The sequence below is a fragment of the Hyperolius riggenbachi genome, chromosome 11 (assembly GCF_040937935.1).
Source record: "Hyperolius riggenbachi isolate aHypRig1 chromosome 11, aHypRig1.pri, whole genome shotgun sequence".
NCBI classification, from domain to species: domain Eukaryota; kingdom Metazoa; phylum Chordata; class Amphibia; order Anura; family Hyperoliidae; genus Hyperolius; species Hyperolius riggenbachi.
The window spans coordinates 214940977-214954066 of record NC_090656.1 but is presented as its reverse complement, the minus strand read 5'-3'; the positions used below and the strand labels follow the sequence as shown (position 1 = coordinate 214954066).

The 13090-nt window shown below is 46.2% G+C and overlaps 1 protein-coding gene across 2 annotated transcripts in view; it reads right to left on the bottom strand.

Annotated features, from left to right (window-relative positions):
* Positions 1-215: 215 nt before the first annotated feature.
* The window catches only part of LOC137537612 (cell adhesion molecule 1-like), a 61876-nt gene continuing 49001 nt past the window's right edge, over positions 216-13090 (bottom strand). For both annotated transcript variants that reach the window (XM_068259496.1, XM_068259497.1), the window contains 2 exons: positions 10553-10863; positions 216-6795 (listed from right to left, as the gene is read on the bottom strand). In XM_068259496.1, coding sequence (XP_068115597.1) covers positions 10553-10863 — 311 coding nt within the window. In that variant the 3' untranslated portion in view covers positions 216-6795. The remainder of the gene's footprint in view (positions 6796-10552; positions 10864-13090) is intronic.

Below are 13090 nucleotides of genomic sequence, written 5' to 3'. Positions count from 1 at the left end.
CTGTGAATGGTGAACAAGAACAGTGTGCGTTTCCGAGTGAGGATATTAACTTTAACAGCCATTGCAGCCGTGCGCATTTTGTCGTTCACAGCAAAACGCGCACAATTCCACCATGCATGTTCCCTGCCTTACTATCAAAATGAAAGAAAAAAAAAACAAAACAGAAAATAAATCTGGCAAGTGATAGAATTCATAGGAATTTATATTTGAGTACATAAATACAGACATTCGTGCATAATACAGAATTGGTAAATAAGTTACGGTACATGATGCAGTAACTAATACATTGTTGCTAACATAGTGTGCAGCAATTTACACAAACAAAAGGAAGAGAATCCTGCCCATGCAAGCTTACAGTCTATATGTACTCAGGCTTATCACACCATGCAACTTATCACTTCTTTTGGATCATTGGATCATCTTCCCGAGAATAAGGTGGAGATGAGCACTTTGTTCATAACATTGGACAACGACACTCTGCTAAGGGAGGGCGGAGGCAATGTACCCTTTATTTGCAGTTTTCCCCCAATATTTTGGACCATATGAAAAGTTATTGCTTAGTGAGCTCAACCTGACACGATGTCACACAGTTGTGTCCACTTTGAAATGTAAAAAGACATCCTCAGTGTTCAGATCGATTCAACTTCTGGCAGCATTTGTCACTACAGGTAAACACACACAATGTGATTCAAAACTTCTTATTGTACAATTCTGATCCAGTTCTGTATAATTCCTTGAAGAAAAAACAATGTTTCGTAATCTTGCAATAAGCCATGTACAGTTAGTCATTAAAGAGACACTGAAGTGGAAAAAAAAATGATATAATTGGTTGTGTAGTACGGATAATTACTAGAACTATTAGTAGCAAAGAAAATATTCTCATATTTTTATTTTCAGTTATATAGTGTTTTTTTTTTATATAATTGCATCATTCTCTAATATTTGCAGTTTACACACTACTCAGCTTTCTAAATGATTTTACAGAGCAGGCTAGTGAACTTTTGAACCCTTATCTTCAGAGAAAAAGAAAATACATTGACAGACACTTGAGATAATAAGCTTCAGAAGACAGAGCTCTCTGGGACTTTGAGGTCGCATTCATAGTGGCACGCTGCAGGCTCTTATAACACAGCTTACTGCACTGCAATGATAATCCTATGGGACGCTCACAATGCGACGTTAACATTGCGTTGAAAAATGTTGCGTTGGTTGCAGTGCGTTACCTCTAAACACAGACGCATTGCGATTTTAACATCGCATTAAAATGCAACGTCCCATTATGAATATGCCCTGAAAGTTGTGGAGCTCAATGGCTCTTTTTGCATTGCATTACAACTGGAGTTTATTAACTCTTCCGGAACTGGAAAGAATATTAACTTATGTCTCTGCTCCTAATGTTTTATTTCTTAGCTGTACTACACATACAAATCATTATTTCATAAGTGTTTTTTCGCTTCAGTGTCTCTTTAAAAGGTATCACTAGAATCAAAGTTTGTTGGTTTGATGTCTGCATTTCTGCTCCTCGACTAACACCGGACCACACTTCACTTGCTCAGTGAGCAGAGCCCTAGGTTGTTGGGGGTTTTAGCAAATTTAGAGGTGACCTGATTGACTGAAAGGTGACCTGATTAAAGAGAGTGTCCACGTAAAAAAAAACCCAACAAAGATCCACTTACCTGGGGCTTCCTCCAGCCTGTGGCACCCGTCCTGTGCCCTCGCCGCAGCTCGGGAGGCTCCCGGTCTTCTTCCCTGGCGCAGCCGAACTTATCAGGTCGGGTTCCGGGTCGGCGTCATCTACGCTCCACCTCGCGGGTCACGTGGTCCGGCCGACGTCATCGGGACGGTACTGTGCAGGCGCAGAACTACCGGCTACTTCCGGGTTCGGCGACAGCCAGGGATTTATCTGACTGCCATCTGGGGTCAGAAATTATTTTTTTCTCTTTTAAAGGTCAACTGAAGTGAGAGGAATATGAAGGCTGTGATATGTATCCCTTTTAAACAATACCAGTTGCCTGGCAGCCCTGTTGATTTATTTGGCTGCATATCTGACAATAATGTCAGAAATACCTGATTTGCTGCATGCTTGTTCAGGGTCTGTGGCTAAAAGTATTAGAGAGAGAGGATCAGCAGGGTAGCCAGGAAACTGGTATTGCTTAAAAGGAAATAAGTATGTCAGCCACCACATCCCTCTTGCTTCAATTATCCTTCAAGGTAGTCATAAACTAATAGATGACCACCGGATTCGACCATCGGATAGCTCTCTGATCTAATGGCCCATACTCACGGGCAACTTTTTGGCATGTCGCTAGCACACGGGAGCTTGTGCGCGACATGCCGGCGACAGCTCGTTGCCAGGTCCCTCTGCATACACACAGCGGAGGGACCTGGCAACTGATGCGGCGGAAGCTGTCGCTGTTGTCCCTCCCCCCGCCGGAAGCGCCGTCTATTTGCAATTATGTTGCTGTCGCTAGTCCGCGTCCTCACGCGGACTAGCGACAGTTGCGGCGGCGACTGTTGCCAGGCGATTGACCGCGCCAATCGCCTGGCGACATCAGCGATGGGTGACAGTTCAGGGTGCGCGCCCGTGCAACGCCGCATACTCACGGGCAACCTGCTGCCGCAACATGCGCGCGCCGCATGTTGCGGCGACAATTGTAGCCCTTGAGTATGGGCCATTAATCTGGTCAGAGGGAAATCTATTACTGGCACACACAGTACACAGATCTTTAATAGATTATAGCATGAAATATATAGAAAATCTGTGGTGGTGCCATCTGCCGTACACCCAGGTCTCTCCATGTAATGCACTCCCCCTCCCCCCCGCGCCATGCAGAGTGGTGGCAGTGAAGGGTACCCCGTGACCACGTACATGCTACAGTCATTGCAAGAGGACTAAAATCTTGCCATTTTGGAACTCTGCCGATGTATGATCGTTCCCCAATCTATCTGTTACACGAAAGATGAACGGTGGGGTGCAAATTTTCCACTAAAAACAATGGACTTAGGCAGAAATCTGAACTATCGCCCATGATCCACCATGATTCTCACGCAAAACAAATAATGGTCACTAGTCTTCGAGCATCGTTTAACAAGTTGCACGATATCACGGAAAATGAACGTTTGCTGCAGAAAATTAGGCAAAAAACTGACTTGGTTTAGAGTTATTTAGAGGTATCGGAGGGATCGAAGGTTTTGGAAGTGGAGGAGTCGTAACAGCACTTATCAGAGGTATAGTAGTTCCAGGTGGCAGGGCAGTAATGTGACCTAAATGTTTAAGACCCTCAGATATTAATATGGGGGAGAACACAGGTTAGCTGGGAGGAAGATATACTGTATATTCTGGCATATAAGACTTTTTAACCCTTTAAAATCATCTGAAAAGTCAGGGGTCGTCTTATACACTGGGTGTCATTGATGCCGGGTGATACGACCTGTCCTGTTACTGATTCTCAGATCTCCCTGCTGAGGACTGTAGTGAAGTGGCACAGGCGCACATGTGTGAGATCTGAGAGGCAGAGAAGGAGGTTGTAATGATCTGCTCTGCTGTCTGCACAGCCAGACAGCTTTTTGACCATTTTGTAGCTCTGAGCGTTGCAGGTCCCTGGAAAGGAGACCTGTCTCCACTCTGCAAGCTGCAGAGTTGCTGTTCTGGGGAGGAATTTGCATTCACTTGTCATGCAAATTGCTTAGCTGCTTCCTCTGATGGCTTGCAGTATAAAAACCATTTATTCCCAGAATTCCTTGCTGGTCATGATGGTTTGTTCCTGCTCACTCACCTGGAGTATCAGCCTTTTGCTATTGTTTGCTAAGATTATCTTAGAGTAATTCCTTGGGACTGCACTAGGCATCCCTTCTAGCGTAGTCAGATTGTATTATCTGTTTGCCTTCTACTGTCTGTCTGTTGCGATTGTCTTGTCACCAGCGGCGGTCGACAGGAAATCGTTGTCTGTTGGGATAGCATTCGCCCTAGCGGTAGTGGCGGTGGTTCCTTCTGTATTCTGCCTTAGGGGTGCTAACCAGAGCAGCGGTTGCTACTGGTAGCCCCATCTGTCTGTCTGTCTCTATCGCATCCGCCCTAGCGGTAGTGGCGGTGGTTTCTTCTGTACTCTGTCTGGGAGTGTAGGCCAGGGCTGCGGTTGCTGCTGGCTACTCCTTCTCTCTGTCTTGTCCGGTACGTACGCTTGCTGTAGGCTCGATGTGGTAACCGTTTAGCAAGCGTTCACGTTCTCTATTTTCGTGTTTGGGTTACATTGGTTAGTTAGGGTGGCACGCTTATCACTGGGCGCCTAACGCGCGGTGATCGTGTCTTTAACGCGTTCGCTGTTGCGAATGAGTGCGGTGTTCGCATTTAGCTAGCGTTTGTTATTTTCCTTGACGTTCTGACCATTGTTATTTGCTATGTCTTTCTTGCTACACTTGTTCTCTGTCTGATTCGGTCTTGTGTCCCTATTGGCAATCACCACTCTTGCGATTGCGTTCCCACTTCGTTTCCGCTGTTGTGTGTTCACCGTCGCTGGGTGGCGACTAGATTGGTGGACACACATGCATTCTGTTTCTGTGCTCTCTCTTTTTAAAGGCTATCTAGCCCTGCATTGCTTCGACTCGTGCAAATTCCCATCTGGCATCTGTGGCAGGGCAGAGGCTGTGTTCCTCTGCACTCCACAGCTCCATCTGCCGGTGGGAATTTCCCTCTACAGGTGCATAGCACCATAGCTGGGTTCTGTTAAATTACACGCTTGTGGAGGATTTCCACAGTGTCAGCGCACATCTTGTGCGCTGACCACAGAAATGATTCCGCAATCGTTACAGAGGTAAATAGGATACAAGGGTGGGCCAGACGGGTGAAAGAGGCGTGTTTTATGGGTACAGCGCAATATATTGTTCCATACCATACCTCTGATAAACACATAGACAAGGAGGGTTGACCAATCCACTTAAAGGGGAACTTCAGCTTAAAAAAACATACTGTCATTAAATTACATTAGTTATGTTAATTAGAATAGATAGGTAATATAATCTCTTACCCACCCCGTTTTAAAAGAACAGGCAATTGTTTGTGATTCATGGGGGCTGCCATCTTTGTCATGGGGGCAGTCATCTTTTTGGTTGAAAGCAGGTGAAAGGGAGCATGAGACACAGTTCCAACTGCCCTGTGTCCTGATAACCCCTCCCAGCTGCACACGCTAGGCTTCAAATGTCAAATTCAAAATGTAAAAAAAAAAAAAATTGCACCAAAACAGCAGAACGAGAACAACAACATCAAAATCCCATCATGCTTTGCACAGCATTAGGGGAAAAATGCCCGGGCAGTTTTTTTCTGTGCAGCTAAAAATGAGGCTTGTATAAGAGAAAAAAAAGTTCTGATGCTGTGAAACAGTTAAAGAAACACCAAGCCTTTCCAGTGCTGCTGAGTCAATTTTTAGTCTGGAGGTTCACTTTAAGGAGAGGGAGAGTTGACCAATCCAACCAGTCAATTGCCTATACAGTGTTATATATTGGGTATCACATACAATACAGCACCAATATCTGTTCATACATAGCACCAGTATATGATGTTTTTAAATATTTATTTGGTGTGCGTTTTGAAGAGGGTTAGTCTTATGCAGCGAGTATAAGCCAAACTCTATATTTTAACTAGAAAAGTTGGAGATAGTCTTATATGCCCAGTTGTCTTATACGGCGGAATATACGGTATATATATATATATATATATATATATATACATAAAAGCATACATATGAAATCGGCGCAGGTAGACTTGGGCGCAGGATACAGCCGGTATATGGCTGATCCTGCTTCTGCACAAGTCTGGGCCGTGTTAATTACTATTCCCCCTCCAGGCCGCCATGGATAGTGGGGGAATGAAATAATTCGGCTTCCATCGATTGCTGGAGGCCGAATTATTGTGTTTTTTTAAGCAACTTCGGCTCCATCTTCTGACGGAGCCGACATTACTCACTGAGCGCCGCTATAGACTGATTGCCATTATAGTCTATGGCGGTGCCGGCTGCGCCCAAATCTAGCAGCACTGAAAAGCACTGCTCCGATATAAACTATATATATATTTATGGGAAACTGACTTTATTTTTTATATTTGATGGTATAATCTGCTTGTCATTCTTATAGTGTATTTCAGTAGTTTAGGATACTAGCTAGCATTATAAAGACATACAGTACAGTCTTAGTTATTCGGCACCAATGGGGATCAGCTGATGGCCGGATAGGTGTGCTTTTTAATTGCTTGAGACTCCATGTTAAAAATAAGCCAAGCTAATACAGTACTATACCCCACTTTATATACATGCCATGAGTTCTCCATTAAATGTTAAACTACAGTAATTGAAAGTACATTAACCATGGGGGGAGCCATGGAAGCCAGTGTTTAAGCACAGCAGAGCCCACAAACAGCCTAAGAAGTTGGACTTCACCACTGTGAGTACTGTCAGCAATTTATTCTGGTTGTTTGAGGCTTCTGGTTAGATAAGTTCCACATAACTGGGACTCTATTGTATACGCATTTCCAGCCATAAAGCCACATCGCCTAATGAACAAGATCATCCAGAAGCTCTTGCTTTGGCTGTAAAGTAAACACAACCCTGACGCAGTGTAAACGGATCACCTCTGAATAGGTTACAGTGCAAATCCATAGGATTCAAACAGTACATATCGAAAGTAATGTACTGTGTGATTTACAGAGGTGGTGCAAATACTGTTGTGAAACCATCTTCTTTTTCCTTCATACAGACGGCAGCAGCTCTGGATCATCTTGTGCGTTGTTTTATGTTGTCCTATCACCTGTAAGACAAAACATTACAGTATATAGTGTTATTATAAAGTCATGACGGGGGCATAGCAATAGGGGTTGCAGAGGTTGCGACCACATCGAGGCCCTTGGTCTAGAGGGGCCCTGAAGGGCCCTCCCTCAACTGCAGCATTAGCTTTCTACTGGTCCTTTGCTCATAATAATCACTTCTACAGATACTTTGAATAGAGGTAATCATTAACAAACTGCTCCCCATCCCCTTCTTGCACCTCTGACACTGTGGTTGCCATTGGCAGGTTTTGGTGCGCCGTATCAATTGTTATGTATACAGTGCTTGGGGGCCCAATGTAAAACCTGCATCAGGGCCCACAGCTCCTTAGCTACGCCACTGGTCATGGCATCTCCTGCAAAGTACAACTGCATAACCCTTAACTGTCCTTCTTTGGGAACCAAATCTCTCTGTCCCTCTTTCTTCCTCATATGTCCCTCTTTCAGGACTGATGTACAGATCTGTGTAAATACCATATGTATTTTATCTACTGAAAAAAATGTTTAACTGGCTCTAAACTTTATTCCCATCCTTTAAATTCATAGGCTCTTTACTTAATTATCATGCTTTACATTGATATATTTCTTATTTTCTAATGCTAATATGAATCAAAATGAGCAAAGATAGAAAGGACCAGTGTGTTTTGAGTTATAAAACAATGTATTTTTCTTATAAAATATTTAAGGTATGCATGACTAGGGGTGTGTCGGGGTGTGATTAGAGGCGAGCATTAAGTGCCAATCTTTCTCTCATCTCAAAAAGTTGGGAGGTATGCAGCTGTGTCCTCTTCTTTTTAAAGTACCTTATATATTCGAGCATAAGCCGACTCGAGTATAGGCCGACCCCCCAACTTTTACCAATAGCAACTAGAAAAAATGAATGATTCGAGTATAAGCAGAGTGTTGTTCGTGCAGCAGCTACTGCTGAATTTTAATCCTAGTCTGCACTTGAGCTGCATATACAGAAGGGTGAGCTGCACTCTGACAGCCTTGTCACTTGCTCCCTCTGCCATGCGCAGAGCATCTATCTTGCAGCCATGTAAAATCCCCCCCTGGGCTGCCCCCTGCCAGACCAGAATGTGTAGAGCATGTGTACCGCAAAGTCCTCTTCCGAGTGCCCTCACACAGAGCAGCAGCGCATGGACCTATCACTCACCCCATTCTGCTTTGCAATGGAATTCCTCAGCCCTGCAACATGTGTTCTACTCAGACCTTCATGTTCTCTCTCAAGTGCCCCCACACAGAGCAGCAGCACGTCTCCATCACTTTGCCCATTTTGCACCACGCTGGAATGCCTTGGCCCGACCTGTCTCATTGCCATGACTCCTGCGGAGACGTGAGGCGCCTCTAGAGGGCATCATAGCAATAAGACTACTACTGACAGGCCAAACCGAGGGATCCCATCGCAGCACAGAATGGGGCGAAGGATGGGAGCACGCACTGCCACTCTGCACAGGGACACCCGAGAGAGAACACAGAACACAGTACACATACCACACACACTCCTGCCGTCGCGCAGAGGGGGGGGGTTACACAACAGAAGCGACACTGAGCACTCTCTGCACATGGCAGCGGGGAGGAGGGAGCATGCAGCTGCCAGCACAAAGCTCATCACTCTGTATAGGAAGCTTTTTTTAATGGTGGGGGCGTTACTAATGATAATGACTCGAGTATAAGCCGAGACCCCTAGTTTGGAGCCATTTTCTCTCTCTCAAAAACTCGGCTTATACTCGAGTAAATACGGTAGCCTTTATTTAAATTTAACTCTTACCACACCAATATTAGAGAGCTAATATTCCCCCTGATCAAAGCGAAATTGGCCATGGGGATTAATGGAAACCTAGATGATTGATTCCATAAACATTTATTGAAGAATATGTAATACAAATTTCTGTACTGCATAAAGTAAAACAAATGAACCTGCAGTTTACTTTTGAAAAGAGTTGTGGCTGGTGGAGACAAGAGGATGATGGATATTGTATAGGAAGACTCACTATAATTAACAAGCATTGCTTTGAGAGAGCTGCAGCCCAGCTTGGGCGCGCTCAGTTGAGTCCTATGGGAGAAAAGCGCTTTACAAATGTTATTGTATTGTATTGTAAATGTTGGCTCACCCTAATCTTTTTCTTTTTGTGTGACTTTAAAACTTATCCAGTGACAGCTGCTTTTGCCTCCTTTTGAGGATTTCACCGAAATGTGACATTATGCAGTCCCTACACTCAGGTCAGGTACAATCCTGCAGTGTCAAATGGAAAGGAACCATTGGTTCAGCTGTGATGACCTATGTATATGTTCTGTGCTTGTATATCAATTTGAAGGAAGATGGTCGCTGGTGAGGGACTTGCTAGATTCCAGGGCCTCGTACTCACCAAGTATCAGGTTTATTTTCATTTCTTTTACAGATTTTGTTAGCCAATTTATTTGGCTACAAGCTGATTACATTTTAATTTTTATTAAATTGAACGGTGCGACAGTGGTGCAATTTGTTCCTAAAGTGTGTGCATTGTGCGCATGGTTTGTGGGGAATTGTGCTGGGTCCCCTAAAGCAGACTAGTGCCAGTAAATTAGGGAATTAAGTTGGCCAAGGGTAGTATCACTATTTGTAATATTGCTTTGTTCAGGGGCCTAACTAGAAACCACTGGGCCTGCCTACAAAACTTTGGATGCCCCCCCCCCCCCCCCCCCCCCACACACACACACACACACTCTCTTTCTGCACAGGTAAACTAAGGACCAATGTTATTCAATTGGCTAGTGCACACTTAACCTCCCGGGCTATGCCGCCGGAAGGCACCGCTCAGGCCCCGTTGGGCCGATTTGCATAATTTTTTTTTGCTACACGCAGCTAGCACTTTGCTAGCTGCCTGTGCAATGCGATTTCCGCCGCTACCCGCCGATTCGTCGCGCCGCGGCCGCCTCCCCCCAGACCCCGTGCGCTGCCTGGCCAATCAGTGCCAGGCAGCACTGTGGGGTGGATCGGAGTCCCCTCGATGACGTCGGTGATGTCATCCGGCCCGTCGCCATGGCGGAGGAGATCGGAGGGGCTGGGGGGGATGCCACTGAGCAGCGGCTATCATGTAGCGAAACAAAAAATGACTTTGCTGCCCCCTGGCGGATTTTGATAAACCGCCAGGAGGGTTAAAGGTGTTTTCCCCATGCAGATAAAAACAGACAGCAATGAAGCACTGCATGCATTTTCTTTATCAATTACATTGACTTCTGTGATGAAACGTTCATATTTTCACACATCAGACCCTCACAGTGTACAGAAAACGCATACAGAAAAACGACAGACAAGTGTGCTCCCAGACCTCAGCTTATTACACTCACTCTGACCATCTCTGATGGAGCAGAACTGGCTCTGAAGACTTCTCCAGTATCACTACAGTACACAGCACTTGGGGAGGGGTAGAGACGTTGCGGGTTGGGTGTTGTACACAAGGGCCTGATGCATAGAATATGGACTGTCTACAAATCTTTGTCTGCAAAACCTTTTTATGATTACTCATCAGTGGCTGAGCAGATGCATTAGAACAAATGTGCAGAGAACAGAAGGCCTTTTCTCTCCCTGCCCTTAGTTGTCAGTCTCTCAGAACAGGGAAAAGAAACTTCTCCCCACATAGGGTCCCCTGCGGCTTCTGAGCCCCCCTATGGCTGCAACCCTTGCAGGGTCTATTGTTACACCCCTGGCTCTGTTACATTTTTTTCATTAGTATTTTTTTACTCTTTACAGTTACTTACTCAGGGGGTCTTCATTGTCCATTCTCGAATCTCAGGGGTTTTCATGCTGTGGTGGGAAACTTTGCACTGAAATTTCTTTCCAAGGTCCTTCATTTCCAGGCTGAGCGTCACAGTGGAGGTAGCGTTGTACAGATTGTTATTGTCAACCTTTATCTCGTTGTTTGGTGCTGGCAGTGGCTCGTTCTCTTTGTACCATTCTACAGTCAGATCTTCTTTTGGATAAAAAAAACAAATATCGCAGGAGAGTGTCATCTGCTGGCCAGCAGAGGGAATGGCGGGATCTGGCATTATTGCTCCAACTACTGGAATAGCTGTAAATACAAAGTACAGCCAGGGTATAAATATAAAGCTGAGCTAAAGAATACAAATATAATACAGGTGTTCCCTCATTAAAGTGATCTTGTTCTCAAAAAATCCCAGTCAACAAAATGTCAATTATGTATTTCAATATCTTTCTTTACTTTTTTCAGATTTCAAAGTTTGTCACGATGTGTCATGCTCAGGGCCGGCCCTAGACTTTTTGCCGCCTGAGGCAAATTTTTAAAAATTGTCACCGCCGCCCCTCCCCCCCCCTCGGGGGGGGGGGGGGCGCTCTGGGGGGCCGCCGAGCTGGAGGGGTAGCTGGCAGGACGGGGGTATTGGGCCAGCGGCGGGGAGGGGGGTCGGACCCCCCCTCCCTCGCCTGGGTCCCCCGTCCTCCACTCCCCTCCAGCCTAAATAGAAGCAGCCGTATGTGTAAGAGGCACGGGCGGGGAGGACACTCACCTCTTCCCAGCGTGCGCTCCACTGACGTCACTTCCTGCAGCGTCCCGCAGGAAGTGATGTCAGTGGAACGCACGCTGGAGCGAGGAGGAGGTGAGTGTCTCCCCGCCCGTGCCTCTTACACATACGGCTGCTTCTATTTAGGCTGGAGGGGAGCGGAGGACGGGGGACCTAGGCGAGGGAGGGGGGGGGGTCCGACCCCCCTCCCCGCCGCTGGCCCAATACCCCCGTCCTGCCAGCTACCCCTCCAGCTCGGCGGGCCGGCTCCCCGCACCCACGGACGGGCGGGTGCCGCCCCTGGAAATTTGCCGCCTGAGGCAAAAGTTTCACCCCGCCTCATGAGCGGGCCGGCCCTGGTCATGCTATAAGCTGTAGTCTTGCCTTTATGAAATCCGCCATCTTGGAAAGGTAAGTGGGCGGAGCATCTTTCCATCACCCTCCCATAGCTTCTGATTTCTTTGCTGCTTCTTAGAATGAACTAGGTATGCAGTCGCTAGCTATTTTACCTATACAGAGGTTTAATCAGGTATGGGCAAACTTGGCCCACCAGCTGTTAAGGAACTACAAGTCCCACTATGCACTTGCCTTTATGAGTCATGACTGTGGCTGTAAGACTCCTGCAATGCTTTGTAGGACTTGTAGTTCCTTAACAGCTGGAGGGCCAAGTTTGCCCATGCCTGTGTTAAATGCTACGTCCACATCTTTGATAACCGTCGCCTCCAAGGATTACAGTGCAAATTGCCAAATTCGGTTACTGACCAGCAACATGTTCTGATGCTATGGGAAAAGGAGGAGGGACTTCTGCACAATGGAGTGGCATGCAGCATGTAAGGTAAGAAGAAAAACTGGCTGTTGTAGATAGATCCGGTGTGGCAAATCAGGGCCTCAAGGTACACCTGTACAATTGCTAGATTTTTGGCCTAAACAGCCCCGAATGGTTGCCTCTATATAATTAACTTTGAGAAGTTTGGAAAACTGTTAAAATTTAGGATGAATTGCTTCTACTGGGCGAGTTACACGATTTGCACAACTAAAGACTCTGTAACTTAACATGCACTCAGGGGCGGGCCGAGGCAGAGGCGAGAGAGGCTCCAGCCTCAGGGCGCAGTGTAGGAGGGGCGCACAACTCACTCAGCTGTCATTCCTCTATTGTGTTTGAAGCAGAGAGAAATAAGAAAAGGGGATACATGGCAGTGACGGCAAGCCATATAACCAGGGATTAAGGTGATGGGGGGTTTGGGGCCCTTGGGGCGTCTCCTAGTCTAATAGCAATCAGTGTGTGACAGCTGGGGTGGGAGGAATGGGGGGCGCACTTTGGTGTCTCAGCCTTGGGTGCTGGAGGACCTTGTCCCGGCTCTGCATGCACTCTCTGTACAGTATGAAATCTATTAAAAATCTCTCAATCTACAGCATTTCACTGTTTGATGCTATGGGCCATTGAACTACCACTGCAACCAACCTCCTGCCAATTGATCAATATTTTTGTTTAATTAATTTGAATGATTTTTAGCCCAAACTGATTAAATTAATGATATGGTTGGTGTATCTATTTCTAGCAGTTTCAGGGTCATCAAAATATCTACTGCATACATAGTTAAAGGGGTTCCGTGAGGGGTTTTGAAAACAAAAACTGACACTTACCTGGGGCTTCTACTGGCCCCCTGCAGCTGTCACGTGCCCGCGCTGTCCTCTACGATCTGCCGTTCCCCGCCGCCGGCACCGTTTAATTATTTGTATAACTAGACGAATACAACTGCGCCTGCGCGGCTACGGTCG